Source organism: Dermacentor silvarum, chromosome 7 (assembly GCF_013339745.2).
Source record: "Dermacentor silvarum isolate Dsil-2018 chromosome 7, BIME_Dsil_1.4, whole genome shotgun sequence".
Lineage (NCBI taxonomy): Eukaryota > Metazoa > Arthropoda > Arachnida > Ixodida > Ixodidae > Dermacentor > Dermacentor silvarum.
The window spans coordinates 99560804-99577338 of NC_051160.1; the positions used below are offsets into that span (position 1 = coordinate 99560804).

Here is a 16535-nt window from a genome sequence, read left to right on the forward strand (position 1 = left end):
TGCACTGTCTCACGCTGTGCATTTTTAACGGACATTAGCAACAGTGATTAGAAACGTCTTTTAATACACTCCGCTGCGCATTCTGTAACATTCCCGTACTATCTTGAAAACACAACGTATCAGTAAGAGTAACTACGTCTCTGCAATTGTGTTTGAATGGTTACTGCGACGCAGTTTTAAAAAATACGTAGTTTTCTTTCTGCGCTGATATCACACGATATTCACGAATAGTCGCAAGCGGCTAATTGTCTCCCAGAGCTCTACGTTGTCAGGCACCCTGATTTGGTGTCATAATTAACAAGGGATAAGATCTTGGCCAAACAGTTAACAAGATTACATAAAACGTGGCCCCGAGCTGTAAGGAAGTGCCGTTGCTTTGGAAGACCACCGCATTTTTGGAACCAATAGCATACTTTTAAACTACTTGTCGTCACCGCGCAGAAGTTTCCTGTACAAATATATTCTACATACCTAGCCGGAACATGCGGATTTCGCCACACCTCAGGCATGCGTGTTCAAGATTCTGTTCCAGATTACTTGCAAAGATTACCGCATTGGAGTTCACAAAACTTCTTCGAATTAGCCCAGATTTTATGAATACAAATATTTCTGAAAAAAATATGTTAAGCATTGGAATCTTAGAGTGGCTTCAGCGCGTTCCCTTTACCACGGTGAAACTACGCGTGTCGAAACCACAAAGAAGTCGTTCTAAAATGGTTAGTTTTATTACCACAGTCGCAATGCCAAGCGCGGAGGTGTGCTTACGAAGATCACGGCGGTTGGAAAACAGCGCTCAAAAAAGGAGTAGGACAAAACAAAAAGTAGACGTGACATTGCGCGGACTTCAAACCAACGTTTATTCAGAAACACACGGGTAATATTAACTAATCCTATCCCAACTAGCTCACACATCACGCGTCGGACAAAATGAATTGAAAAACTGCGCAAGGCTTTCACTCTAAACCATAAATTGAACAGCGCAGGCACACTTGTGCGTTAACAGTAACTAACGTCATCATATCGAACAACTCTCAATCAGTATACGTGGCAGAGCGCTTCAAGGCTTAGCAGAGAGCAAACTCTGATATCGTAATTGGGAGTATGGCGGTTCAACTCTGGCGAAGGTGTGTTGTAATTTTTCCACTCTTCTTTGGCTCAAATCGCTAAGAAATCACACTTGGCGATCAATTGAGCTGCATACTTTATTTCAAGAATTTAAAGACTTGAGGTATTTAACATACACTATCCTACATGCTGCTGATGGATTTAAACTCCGTTGTAAAACCAATTTCTCCAAAAAGATTGCTGAGGCAGACACCAATTAGGGTTAGTTAGGTAGACATTCCTATTGGCCGGCAGGCTTTTTTGTTTGTTCCTGACAACGGCAAACCTTGCAAGCATACCACAAGTGTCTTCCACACACCACTCTTTATATCAGTGATGGCGACGACTCGCGTACTCCTTGCGTATAAAGTACGCAATGCTCCTCGCAGTGTACAAATACTGTCTACCTTATAGTAGGCCCATGGAGTAGTGCGTACAGCGGAACCAGCGTGTTTTCACACGCTGGTTTCGCGGTCACACATTCTTGTCAAATCAGAACAACCATTGATTGATAGGCACATGGCAGAATTCTGCTACGAATGGCCAAGGGGCACGAAGCTTCATCAAACCCAATGAAAGCTCATCTATATAGCGTGCCATGACTTTATTTGCCGTTGCGTCTCTGGCATATAAAACAAGGAAAGACAAAGACACTATATTGTTTTAGATGTAGATTGGTGAAGATATAGACAGCGCAGGAGCTCCGGTTCACGAAACAAGCTACATAGTGCGGAAATTTCTACCCAAGAAAAAAAAAGGAACAAAAAGAATCGCTATAGAACGGAATGTTAGCGGCGAGGACATTCATAGAGCGTCGAAAATGTTTTTTCGGAGAGAGCTTTCGGGAATGTTCTGTTACATGTAGACGGGCGTCTTCCACCCAGAAATATAGATGCGGGATCATTGCAATGGCCGAAGGGCATGCATTTCAACTCGCAAAGGCCATCTGGGTTGCAAACGCTGGTTTTTCTATGTCGCCCTCCTGCATAGGAATTTGCCAGTAACCGCAACGCAGATGGAGACTGGAAAAGTACTCGGCACCTTGGAGAGAATTAGGGGCATGGTCAATGCAAAGCATGGGCTATAGATCTTTGTGCGCGATCTTGTTGAGCGCTTAGTAATCGACAGAAAATCGCACGAAGCCTTGTTTTGTCCTGACCAAAACGATGGGAGACGACCAAGGGCTCGCAGAGGGTTGGATTAGCTTACGTTGTAGCTTGTCGGCGACGTTTCCCTTATAATTTTCGCTTGTCTGGAGACGTTATACGGCCGATGACATAGGTAGATCTGCCGTTGCTGTGAATCTGATGCGCTGTGACAGAAGTCTGCCCCAATTTCCAAGAATGGACTTGAAATGAACCTTCATGCTTCTTCAACAAGGCAAGCAACTGTTTCGTTTGCTAAGCGGTCAAGTTGAAGCTGACTACAGCTGCAAGAGCGGAGGCAGGGGAACAATGTGCAGCAGGAGGGATTTCAGAGGGAGAAGACCCCAGGGTAATGACAGAGAGAGGCTCTGAATCACGAATGGTGCCTCTCGGAAGATAATATTTCTAAGGTGTTTTGTTCATTGCGGCGAGAAGCCTTGTCAAGTGTAACCCTTGTCAAGTGTAACTAGGCCTCATACACATTTGTTACCCCTTTTGTAAACCAACGCGCAGAAGGTAACACTAACACATCGCCGTGGTCACGGACGTTGGATGTGATGGTAAGGATTTGCTGACAGCCTGGAGGTAGCTCGGAATTTTCGGCAGCGAGCAGATGCTTGTACTTTTCCTTGCCAAGCAAATACTCGGTGTCGCTCATATGTACACCTTGCTGACAATATCTAGCAACAGAACCTGAAGCAACGAAATCGCATCCCATAAAGAGCTGGCGGAATCAGGGCGGCGGCACAGCAAACTGTGTGGTAGACGATGCCATCGATGAATAAAGGCACATTACAGTGGATAGTGTATATTGGATAGTGGATAGGTCGGATAATGTTCCCATGAACGGCAACCACTGTGGGTCCATCGTAAGGCGTCGTAGCTTTCCTTAGACACCTACAGAAATCAGCATGAATAAGTGATAAATCGAACCGGTATCCACCAATGCTTCATCTTGAACAGCACACACACATATCATATTGCAAAGGTGCGCTGGAGGAACTGTTGGAGGAATGCTGGAGAAAATGGACTCTGTGAGCGCATTTTCCTCCGAAAACTGCACTATTTAGTTTTCCGGCCGACGGTCACATCTGAGTAAGGCAGGCCGAAGCGGGGGTGATGAGCGGCGGAAGGGCGAAGGTAAGCGGCGTCTGGTGGCACGGTAACCACTCAGTTTCTCGGTTGTTGCAGGTAGAGATGTGGAACGGCGCAGAGGAGACGCATAACGCTGGCTTTGATAAGAGGCCCCAACAGAAAACGCATAGCGTTCACGCATGTCGTACTCCCGATGCTCATCTTGCTGGCTCTTGCGGTAAAAACGTGACATATGGCAGCGGTAACCACAGTAATAGCAATAGGACGGGAAGGACGCCAAGTCAGAGAGTAGGGGTGCTCGTTGCGCTGGCAGATAGAATGGTCAGATGGTACAATGAATGCTGAAGTATTATATAGTGGCCATTGACCGGAGGGGTGGCGCCAACCTGAGCGTATGTTGGTAGGGGGTGAGGGGCAGGAGGAGCCACATGCGCAGAGCAGGTCATGGACGCAAGTTCCTCCTTGATGACGTGGCGCAAGGCTGCACCAGAAGGCTGAACAGGAAACACCAGCGAAGATGAGCCAAGTCGCTGGAGTTCTTCGCGTATGATCGCCCGCGTTATTACCCGCAGTTCGAGTTCTGCGGTAGAACTATGTTCGTACAATTGCGATTATAAGCGTACGGACTCGATCTAGTCGAGGGGCTGGCACGTGAAGACGATGTCAGCGACGGTAGCCGGGTTCTTTATGTTCACCTAGTTGAAGGGCACAGTCCCAATACCTTAAAGAATGTGACGTACCCTGTCCGACTCAACCATGACATCACTGGCGGGGTGACAGGGTGCGAGAACATTCTCGACGTACAGTGTGTATGACTCGCCGGAGTGTAGTTTGAGACCATCGAGACTTTTTTCGCATAAGCGGAACGAATCACCCGCGTGCCAGAAACTTGCCGAAGATGCTGCTTGAAATCCAATCGGAGAAATCAATCTCATGATTGAAAAACCAGGTCTTCACCACGCCCGTCAGATACAACGAGACATGGCGGAGCTTGAGGAGATCGTTCCGACCGATTAGCAGAGCTTACTTACTAGTAATTGTCCAGCCAGTCCACAACATCTTCACCGCACAGACCAGCGAACAGATGGGGATCATGCTGGTGACCGCTGATGATCAAAAAAGGTGCGGCTTGCGGTGATGGGATGGTTAGGGTAGAAGCGCCCGGCTGCTCGTCCTGCAATATCCTGGTAGACAGTGGACTTGAACGAAACTCCAGAGAGCTGGCCAGGCGTGCCGAGGACGGGGGACCGAGAAGTACCTCCACCACTTGTGACGTCCCAGTAAGGGCTGGTCAATATTGAGCCGCAGAGAGGCGGCGAAGGGCCCCAGGCACAGTTGATACTGACGATGCGTGCGCACGCGTGATGAAGTAGAAAGCCACATGTATGATTATGATGCTATATAGATTAGGAAGAAGTGCATAATAAGTGCCTGCAATAGATAGACCCTGAAATGTGCATGAAGAACCCTATAATCATAATCTAATACTATAACGACCATGTACACGTCAGGATCCATCAATGCATGACAAGCCTATGCGAAAGCGGCTGCCTGCCAACAATTAAGGTTCACGTCTTGTGCTACGAACGGTGAGTACCCATTTTGGCGTAAGTATTCAGCAACCACATTGTGACACCTGCAAGGATTCCAAGAGCTCTACAATATGCGTTATGTAGAAAACAAATTCCGGCAGGAACCCTACTGTCAACTCTATTCAATGGGCATTGAAACAATTCAACAGCACAGCTCATTACAATTGCCGAAACGTGTCATATATGCGAAGTTCACCGAAGAGAGGGACGTAATCATTGTCAATTTCCCAGTGACCCCACTTGACATCAAAACCTTAATTAGAAATTATCACGTACCCAGTAAAACAAAGTCAGAGATCCAAGTTGACACCAAAGATCGTCATTAAAGAGCGACGCATGCCTAGTTGCCCTAGTTGGGGTAACAGAGATTGATTAAAGAGCGGCACATAACAAGTGCCCCACACCCAGTAACCCATATTGGTGCCACTGTTGAGGTTAAAACTGCTTCCCGCAGCAGCACAGACCAATGTACTACCAATTAGACCTAGGACTGCCAAATGAACCAGGCTGGCATGAAATAGCCTATAAATGGGCAGACCAGCCAACAGAAACAATCCAAATCGAAATAAAAAGAAAACTTCGTTGAAATGGTTAACTTTGAGTGCTGACATTTTTGTTTTCTTTCAGGGCTGGTTACTATTCAGCAAGATTACGCCCTGGACTGAAGATCATTTCTTTGAATACGAACTACTGCGACTCCTTGAATGTGTAAGTAAGTGATGCAAGTTACATCTAACTTGAAACGTTTGCGATTTTAAAGCAAAGTGAGACCTCGGTCTTGGTGATGCCTGTGTTAACGTAGAATGCAAACCGTTCAAAGAAGTCGATCACTATTCTCGGCTATTGTCTCGCTCAGCGGATAACTTATAGGGGTGAGATTAAGGTGCCTGAGATTGGAGTGAGACTTTAATAGTCATTGTAAAGTCCGTCAACGTGAATCTCCATCGAACTTAACCAAGCACGCGTTTTCATCTGGACCGAACCAGTCTAATACGATGATACATCGAGTGAGTCCGTTTAGGTATTATTACGAGTGGTCATGCAACATTTTATCTAACTTACTTTTCTATTAGGTTTATTGGCATTGATGGAAAATGTGCTAGCCGACACTCCCCACACGTCCAGCCTAACAGTTGCATAGTAGAATACCATGCTGTCCAGTTCAGGCATTTGTGGCCAGTAGCAGTTGGAGTGCCGGGCGAGAGAAGTAGCAAAGCCGTAGGGATCCTGAACCAAGGACCCTTTCCACCTCGTGCTCAAGATTTGGCATTATTTACACAGTCGCCTCGTCGATATCCAGCATCCTTTCGAAACAATAAATAAGGAAAGTGGAGGCTATACTACTACTTGTGGCAAAGACCATCCAAACGTTTTGTGTCTGGAAATTGTAACGGTATTTGGGGAAATAATTTACGTCGGCTTCTTTCAGCAGCAGTAAATAGGTTAAGCGCTTCTTACCTTGAATTGGGTGATTTATGCACAGCGGTGAAAAATATAAACATTCTCGCCACGTTGTCTACTAAAGGTGTGAAAGATAAGGATATTGAATAGGGACGGCGGAGTGCTATATACGCTACCGAAATAATTGCTTGAGTCTTGCTCAATAAGATATCCTGGGAATCAAAAGGTGATTGTTCAGAGCAGGCAACTTGTAAGCCAGAGATAGCAACATATAGTCAATTTTCAGACCAGGGTAGCTAGCTACGGCTGCGAAAAAGTGAAACGGCAATTAAAACACCTGTTGAAATTTATCAAACACAATGTCGTCTTCTGGGAGCTGGGGGTGTGAAGGGAGCGGTGTCACGGTGCATGGCACTCTATCGCGTCACTCGTAGCCTGAGGGGAGTCGGATGACCGTCAGCCTGCTTTCATTGTTCGTACGGCACCATCTTCGGGAGCACCCACATTTTGAGCTTTGACGCCCTGTTAAATAGTTTTAAATGGTTTATCGGGTCTTGCATACCAAAACTAAAATTATAATGAGAATATAAGACACGCTGCTGTGGATGTAAACGTCCATGAAATACTGATTACAGTGTCGGGCTTCGTTGCTTGAGGACCTCTGTTGGAATCCGGCTGTCAGACATTTTTTTATTCGTACATACACACATATATCGGGAACGCCAGAGCGACAAATAGCTCCAGGGGCACATACTGCATACACAGTAGCACACATCGGCTACTGATTCATTCCCGATACGGAAACGTTATGGTATCCGCTTACAAAAGCATTTTTTTCTTTAAACGTTACCTGTCACACTTCAACGACGTTGAACGACGTTACATTGGTGAAATCTTAAAGCGTCTATGAGTTTGAGATACCTACTAAATATGGCAGACGAGCAAAGTCATTCGATGTGTCACTTACTTTAGTCTCTGATAATCGAGTGCAGAATACTTCAAAACCTCTGCACGTGAGCATGTTGTGCGGCGTGGCGTGTCGTAATTCAGTGTAGACCAATACACTGTAGTGAAAATCAAGAGAGCGAGGCTGAGTAAGTAATACTGTACAGTGGCATATGTGTCAGTAGTGAGCACAAATGTAGGAAGGACAGAGTTCAATACGGACACCTGTTAAAGTCTGGAAGTGTCTAGGTAGGTGACAAACTAAATTTTGTTACAGAAAGCTAGCACCAAACAAACTAATGTAAAGCTTCCTTCCAACTGCATGTACACTGCGACGGATGCAAAATTATCTTATAATGTCGGTGTTAATTGCTAAATTGATACTTGCTAATGTTTATATTTTACGGCCGCAGGTGGCTCTTGATAAACGCCACAGACCAGGCGCAGCAGTTATCATGGCTCGTTAATGAGCTACATGAATCGGAAACAATGGGCGAAAAGGTAAGGTTGTATTTGCATGATGTCATTGAGGTAATTGATGCTTTAACCGTGAATGCTACTGACGTCATCAGAAAGTCAATCCAACTGGTCGCAGCGATTTCACATTGATACCATTTTTAACATTAACAATTTATGACATGCCGTTCCATGTTCATCCAGAGAAACACGAGCGGCGGAGCATGTGGTCCGTCCGCAGCCTAGCAAAAAGACGAGGTCGCGAAGATAAATGACCAACGGTGATGTATCAAGATCGGTGTTCGTGGCACGTCACAGTTGGTGATACATCTTCGCGCCCTTTGTCTTTTGGTCATCTGTGCAAAGACGATGTGTTCCACATATTCATATATAAATTTTTGAACATAATACATCAATTACATTGCTGTGTGGTTAGACTGTCTAAGTAAGAAATAAGCAGAGCTTCTCCCGAACACCACGTGGATTTGTTCAAAAGGCATATGTGCACAAAGGCGATAGCACATGCCAGCGTGTTCTCCACCAGTATTGAATTAGAAGTTTCGGAAGTTACATAATTCTTATAGTATCGCTTATTACGTTTATTAAGCATGTAGAAAATTTACTATCGTGATAGAAGTTGTATGGACACTCCAGGCGCATTTCTGCCGTCGCTGTGACGTTCCAAAAAAGTCCAAAGGCGATAAAATCGTCGGCCCGTGCAATGTGTTGTATATGCGAGTTAAAGTGTGCGAGACTGAGCTGGCGATCGCGGCGCAATCTCACGCACGCAAGGTAGAGAACCGGGGAAGCAAGCGCAACGTCTTCCTGTCCCGCGCAACGCTCCGGAGGGAGGGTTAGGGAGAGAAGGGCACGTTTTACCCCGGGCGACCCAAGCTGCCGCATGCACCCGCCGGCGCCGCACGGCTCCGCAAGGCTCCGGGGGGAGAGTCGAAAGAGGGTGGGGGGGGGGGGGGCACGTTCTACGCCGCGCGCGCCTACTATCTTGAAAGCCATCTGCGGCGGGTTGAGTCCACCCTGCGCTGTGTTTTCGCGCATCAGTTCGCCTTGATGCGAGCGGCAGCCCGAAGGTCAATTCTTTAAATGCTGCTACCGTGCTTACTCACTCCACCGTTTTGACAGCGAGTTTCCGCGGTCATTGAGATGCGCTCATGTTTGCTTGTGCGCGCGTGACGCCATGCTTGTTAATTTAGTTCGTATGTCTATGTTTACAAGTTCATAGGGCTGATAAAACTAATATCCTTACTTCGCATAGCTGTACACTAATTTGCTATCTCAATCGATGCATCGCAATTTAGGAGAAACTGTGACTTATTATTTCAATAAATCACTGTTACCTGCATTTGTCGGCGGAGTTGTACTACACGCTTTATTGGTCGCAACTAACGCATGGCCGGTTATTGAATAATTCGTTGAATAGTGCAGCTGAAATAATTGCATCGACAAAGGCAAGTGCCTTGGTTGAAACGTTGGATCCAGTGTCCTTGTCCGACCGAATTTCGGTCACTCCAAAATCTTCCTCCTGCAATCTTCTGTTATTCACTTTTTTTGGCCATCATATTGCAATCCTGGGGCCGAATTTTTTCTTTCGTAAGCACTCCCTGCCGTTGGCCAACCGCCTTCGCTAATAATATGTCCTGCATCAGGATTGACTGAAGTTTTCACTTACGAACAATTTTAGTGTAAGAAGGTTTTATGAATTCGGGTGCAACGACTTATGAAGTTGGGCGCAACGCTCCGGGGGGAGGGTATGGAGGGGGGGGGAGGTTCTACGCCTCGTGTGCCCGCCCGGGCGTCTTTATCTTGAAAGCCATTTGCGGTGGGGACAGAGTCCGCCCTGTGCTTTGTTTGCGTGGCTTAGTTCGCGTTGAGGCGAGCGGCAGCAGGATGGTGAATTCGCTCGCTGCTACACCGCGCTTACTCACTCCAGCGTTTTGACAGCGACTTTCTGCGGTCATCGAGTGACATGCGCTCATGTTTGCTCCTGCGCGCGGGACATCCTGCTTGTTTAGAAATTTACACGGCTGATAAAACTAACATCCTTACCTCGGATAGCTCTCCACTTATTTTCTATCGCAATCAATGCTTCGGCTTTTGTTTCGAGGTTGCGACTTTTCTCTTTGTGTATGTGATAACTATTTTAAGCCTACTTCAAAAACATACCAGCCCCCCCCCCCCCCTCCTAGAATAGCGGCTGGTAAGCTATCCGATTTTGTACGTTGGTCTGATGTTACTAAATTTACATTGGGTAATAAAACGGTGAAATGAAAAGCTGTAAAGTGCCTTACGTCTGTGTGTATTCCGTACGTACGTGAGGGAAAATATGATGTACGCTTATATCAGATTGCTCTGTATCTCGTCTGCGTTCATGAATTACAAACTACGGCATCTGTCGCACAGTGTTGTGGCATGCTACGGTGGACATGCCACCAAGTTTAACATCCCAGGATATGAATAAAGCTTTCAGGTATTGTTGTTGTACAACAAACCACTTATTTCATCGACTAGTGGCAGCAGTGGCCTAAAATTGGCAAGGGCACACGGCAGGCCCTTGTTAGCATCAGCAGAATTTGGTCTTATGCTGGAACTCTGCCTAAAAGAAGTTCAATTTTATTCAAGGTATGGTCATGAATTAGGATGCAGGCTGACACGCCCCTCAAACAAGGCATTTTTAATTATTTCTAGTTTCATTTTAGCGTAGCGCCCGCAAACAGCATCATAATCAAATATGCCGCTACCGCTGTGCTCAAAGAGCGCGTTGTTATCGCATTTATCTTAGCTAGTGTTAGTGTAAGAGTGATGGGTAGCTTCGTTGAGATAATATATATTCACTCCTGGAAGTCGACTGATTGTATCTTTAAGTGCTGCAGTCGCAATCCAAAATCTTGGTGCAGCGACATACCGCTTCAAGCAGGGACAAAATCGAATGCGCATCAACCGGCCAAGCAGACAGACAGACAACGAACTCTATTTGATCCTCAGGAGCTATTGTCAGGACCTCCTAACGGGAGCCCGTTGTAACGACTGGCCGCGCCCATCTAGAGGACAGAACGCCGTGACGCTCTGCCCTTTCGTGGGCACTCTGGATATCCTGGGCTTGCTTTCGGAGTACCGTGCTTTTGATGGCCTTCTCCCGTTCGGATTCGAGGTCCTTAGGCAAAGCGGGACATCGCTAGAGCATGCGAACTATAGATAAAAAGGTTTCACTATAGTCGGGACGACCTGGGACCACGTCTGAGTATATCCTACTCAGGAAGCCCCGCGGCGGGAAAGATCCCGTCTGCAACATTCTAAGACTAGCTAATTGACCTCTGCTGAGCTTCGGGTGAGGAAGAGGATAAACTCTCCTGCCAAGTTGCTAATGTTTAGTAATTTTATTGAATGAATGAAGTGAATCGTTCTGCCGAGTCCCTTCCTGCGGTTGGGAGCCTCCAGATCATCGCGGCGGATAAGTTCTCGCGCACGGTCGTGGGCCAGCTCGTTGAGGTTTGGGAAGCCCTCGAGAACGTTCATCCCCATGTGTGCGGGGAACCACGTAATATAATGAGAACCGAGGCAAGTCCTCTACTCTATAGTAGAGGCCGCCTACCGAGCAAGGTTACGAGATTCGAAAGCTCTGATTGCGTCTCTCGAATCGGTGTAAATATAGAAACGCTCTGGGTCACACGAGGCCAGTGCAACCGCAATTTGCTCTGCTATACCCGGGGTGGCCGCCCTTACCGAGGCGGAGTGAAGCACCCCCCGCCCGTCTATAACCGATTTGCGAACATTTTTCGGTTCCCGTACTGCGCCGCATCGACAACGATCGCAGAGTTCATGTCATCCCAGCTCTCTTCAAGATGGCTCGTGCACGGGCTTAACATCTACCCTCGTTATGCTGTGGATGTACGTTTCGCGGTAAGGGCCGCACCATCTAGGTCGCCCTCGTTTCCTGTGTCATTATTATCCGCCATTCCTCCATTATCCTAGGAGCCATGCAAACCTCGTCAAGGATTCACATGCCAGCCTTGGCCGACTATAGCCTAACCATGTGGACAGTGACATGCGCCTCTATCTTCTCGTCTATGTTATTGTGCATCCCGACTTGATCTAGCCTGTCGGAGCTCGTGGCAATCGGCAAGCCTAGCGCTCTCATGATGCTCTTGCACATGAGAGTATTTAACTTGGTATTTTCAGTTTTGGCCCATACTAGAGGTGACGCCACATAGTTAATATGGCTCATGAGAAACGCGTGGTACATCCGAAGGAGGTTGTCCTCACCTAACCGCTTCTTTAGGTTGGGCACCCTAGCGATTAATCGCAACACTTTCTCCGTCTTCGCTGTAACGGGGGAATTTTTCTGGCATTAAAGCCCCTTGCATCTATGAGCAGTCAAAGCACCTTGACTGAGTCAACTCTAGAAATTTTCTGCCCATTATGCGCGTATAATGGACACCACGGATAGCTGGTTGAGGGGTGTCAGACCCCAAACCTCCTGCCTTGCCGGTCTGTAAAGTAACAGCTCCGACTTGGAGACTGCTTGAGGTCCATGTCCGCGAGGTAAGCCTCTCTCGTCCAAGGCCGCTTGCAGAGCTTGCTCTACTTCTACTAGGGAGCCCCTCGGCACCAGATCGTGAATGCATCTGCGTAGATAGCGTGGCCTATGCTCCGGAGGCAGCCGAGCCTGTCTGAAAGACCCTTCATGACTATATTGAAGAGCAGTGGTGAGATGACTGATCCCTGGGGGGTACCCCGAGCTAGAGCCCTGCACGGGCCGAATTTTTCAGCCCGGGCCCGTCCCGGGCCCGTTGTTACGTTGGGGTGCCCTCCCGAGCCCGACCAAAAGTTTTATGGCGAGACCCGGGCGCGGCCCGGGCCCGGAAATAATATACGTTACGATAGACCGAAAAACATCACCGAGCGGAATTAGGACTTCAGAAAAAAATAAAAAAGAGAATGAAAAGAATTTATTCTTGAGGCATAAACACATGTCATATGCCATTATGAACACCATTTGAGGGGTCTGAACGCAAATACCAGTGCGCGAAGTAGTACGAATGACCCTGCTGAGCACTATCAGCAGCAGTTTCCAACGGCGTGACCTTGATGCGGCCCAATCCACTTCTGTCGCAGCGCCGCCACAGTATTTTTCCACGTCGGGCGCCTCACTGCAAAGCATGCGCCACCTCAGCCGCTCGTCCCACTCAACCATATTGTAGTACACTATATCCGAAGAGCAGCCACGACCGGTCGTGAGCGCAGCTCATGGATGGTGTAAATGTAGAAAGAAAGCTTCTGGTCCCTCCATGGTGCAGCGTAATGCGCTGCTGCTAGGCGACCGGTTGAGAACATGCGTGCAATCATGGATGGACGCAGTTGCATATTTCAGCCGCGTGACGAATTATCCTATTCACCTTTGAAGAATCAGCAAGTCGCGACCGCGCTTGCACCACGCTGAAAGCATGAATTACATTGATTTAGGTAAGTTATACAACGGCATCGTTTCGTTTGAAGCGACTTTGGTCTTTCTGGACTTCTATGTTCTGTTCAAACAACGCAAAATACGACGGAAGAAGAAATGAGAAATACACAGGAGTAGTACTGCTAGCTTGGAGCTGCGCTGCGGCACTAGGTTTTTCAGAGTCGAGACACGCGAGGATAACTCGCTGCACGTTACATGCACACCAATAGAAAGTCCGAGCCCGGCCCGGGCCCGCGTCAAAAATACCCGAGCCCGGCCCGGGCCCTGGTCAAAAAGCACATGCCGTGCCTGCGCCCGTGAAAAAACTGCCCTACCCGGCCTGGCCCGGCCCACGGGCTGGGCCGGGCCCGGGCTTTCGGGTAAGCCCGAACCCATGCAGTGCTCTACCCCGAGCCCCCAATACGTGTACGCTTGACCGAATCTGCCCACCTGCATAGTAGCGGTACTATTCATGAGAAAGGACCTGACAAAGGCCTGTAATTTGACTCCCAGTCCTATCCCGCCCGTTGCCAGCAGTATGTATCGATGTAACACTGTGTCAAACGCTTCAGTGAGATCCAGGGTGAGAATCCGTCTCACGTCCCGAGTGCCGCTATCAAAGATTTGCTTCTTCAGCAGTAGCATAACCTCCTGCGTCGATAGGCCGGACGGAAAACCCACCATATTATGTGGGAAGAGGTCCAGGAGCTCTATGTATCCGGAAACCCTGTTCAAAATCGCGTGCTCCGCTACCTCGCCTATGCACGAGGTTAGCGATATCGGTATTATGTTGTCCAAATCAAGGTGTTTTCCAGATTTTGGGGTGAGTCTTACCGATGCCTCCTTCCATCCGTCGGTCACCTGTCCTGCCTCCCATACCCTGTTGACCTCCTTAGTTATTAGTTTCACTGCTTTACCAGGTGCCGATCTGCTGTTTCAGTTGTGGAGCAGCGCCCGAATCTCCCATTCATGTGAAGGGCGCGTCCAGCACTCGCGTGTTTTGTTTTCTCCGCTACTGTCGCGCGTGTTCGAGAGTATTGCGCTTAGAATGGGTCATTCAACGAGAACTATTATTTTTCCTCCGCAATAATATGTCTAATCTAATATCGAAACGCCCAAGAACACTGGATTTGGCGTATATGAGTTGCCTTCCAAACAGACATCAGTGTTTCCTTTTTTCTGTTGTCGTTGCTTGTCAAACTTGTAGCTTTCTGTGCGCATCTGTCCAATCCAAGATGAGGAATGAGCGCCGCCACTTATGACTGCCAACATCTCCTTATCAGGGATGTTTAGGTTCGGGGCCGCCTATTTATACATATGGAGACGAAAAAAATGTTTTTCTCGGCCACCACTGTACTTAATTGGATGAAGCTTGTTGCATTTAAATAAATAGGTTCAACTGTAGTGACTTGGGCAATTGAAGTTTTTTACTTGGGGCATGAAATATCTACAAACTTTATTTCAACTTCCAAAATATCAAGAACAATAGTACTAAGTTAACTAACTCTGTCTCTCAGCAAGAAAGGATATCGCACTCCCGTCAACTGTATTTAATATTGGCTTTAAAGACGAGAAAATTTATTAATATACGCTGTACTGCAATATACCGGTAATTTGGAAGTAGAACAATTTCTAGACCTTAAGGTATCCTCGTAGACTGTCCCGGTGGCGTAAAATGAGAGCAAGAATAGCTACAGAAAATTACTCTTGCTCGATTTGCTTAAAAAGTGAGAAACGAGTCACCAGGGCCAATTGAGGTGCGTAAAGTGCTCTGGATTCAGAGCTAAGCCTACGTGAATGGTTCACCGAAGCGTCATACACAGCGGAAATATGAGACGTGATATTTTTTGTTTCTGTTAGTTTTCCCGTGTTCGCATTTCATGCCGTCGGGACAGTGAAACTCTGTGACTTCTTGTTCGCTAACGCTAACGTTTCGGGAAGGTGGGATTTTATCTTCGAGGGCTGCCAATGACAAAATTGTTCCATGTTTTTTTTTTTACTTCTCATTACGCAGGTGCACATCATCGCGCATATTGCACCGGGTGTGTGGGAATGCTTGCACGTGTGGAGCGACAACTACCACCGCATCCTCGAAAGGTGCCTGAACAAACCATGAACGGTTTCAGTGTTAAAAGTGCTCAAAATTTTTGTAAATATTTTTTTAATGTGCGTCCATTGTTCGTAAAGTTCTGCTGACTACATATACTGGACGGAACATTGTAAGACATGGGGTAGAACGCCACATAAATGCGTATACATGCGGCGTGATATTTTGCCTACCGGTGCCCGTAAATATCAACTTTGCTTGACTAGCAAACTCCTGATTGGGGGATAGACATTACAGGAAATAAATTCGAAGTGGGTGAGTCGGAGGCCTCTCAATGTGGATCGGGAATCAGATTAGCAAATTTTTCAAATGGGAGCCTAACAGTACCGGTAGTATTCTCAAAGTGGGGAAGATTTTTTTGTCTTTATTTCTCTGAGTAGCGACTATTGAACTAAAATTTCCTTTAGTGGGCCTAATACTTGCTGTGGTATCATTAGTTGATCATTACTCTAGGACTAAATCAGAACCCTTCAAGAAGGCCTAAGGGAACCCTAATATTATTTCTATGAAGCGCATTACTTGCGGCTGCTAGATACAATTTCTTCTCTTCTAGGTACGGGCATGCTGGAAAAAACATCCAGAGTTACCTTCACCGAAAATGGCATGCAACCATCAGCCAAAGCTGTCCGTCAGAGGACCTGCCTTATTCGAAGTGATACAAAAGCTTTTCGTAGGCTGCAGAGGGATTCGGGAAAACGTGTCTAGGCAGCTGAAAGTGGTGAAAGCTTCCCTGATTTTTTCTAGTGCCAAGAATGCAGAGGTCAGCATATTTCTCATCTAATTTCCTGTTAAGGAGACTTCATTAGCGAAAGCTGTTTGAGTGTTTGGAGTCTCACTCACCCAACAAAGCAGATATCCCAGAAGGCTAAAGAAAACGAAGTCAAAATCACCCATTCATTCTAAAGGCGTCTGTTAGAAAAACAGCACTGCTAGCAACACGACTCGCACGAAAGAGCACTGGTGGTGCTTGGTATGCAAGTTGTGGGCGCTCTGTATGAATGCGGTGCACAATCTGCTGCGGGTGCTCCCACGAAGTCGGCGTAGAGCTTATGTGGAGCTAATTTAGACAAGTGCATCATGGGGCCAATTTGGGAAAGTGCCCTGATTGCAAGCAAAAGTTCGCGTAAATTCTTGGTGGTGTCTCATTTTTACCACTGTGCCTGTCTCATTTGGCCGCCTGGTCTGAGGAAAATGAGACTTGTCTGACTGTTTTCAATCTCTTTTTTTAACAC

At 47.1% G+C, this 16535-nt stretch overlaps 1 protein-coding gene across 12 annotated transcripts in view; it reads left to right on the forward strand.

The window, feature by feature from the left end:
• LOC119459033 (sphingomyelin phosphodiesterase) overlaps window positions 1-16535 on the forward strand; it is a 145535-nt gene that overhangs the window by 113721 nt on the left and 15279 nt on the right. For 10 of the 12 annotated variants that reach the window (XM_049671070.1, XM_049671068.1, XM_049671067.1 and 7 more), the window contains 3 exons: window positions 5564-5644; window positions 7696-7783; window positions 15211-15293. In XM_049671070.1, coding sequence (XP_049527027.1) covers window positions 5564-5644; window positions 7696-7783; window positions 15211-15293 — 252 coding nt within the window. The remainder of the gene's footprint in view (window positions 1-5563; window positions 5645-7695; window positions 7784-15210; window positions 15294-16535) is intronic. The other 2 variants (XM_049671071.1, XM_049671072.1) reach the window with 2 other exon arrangements.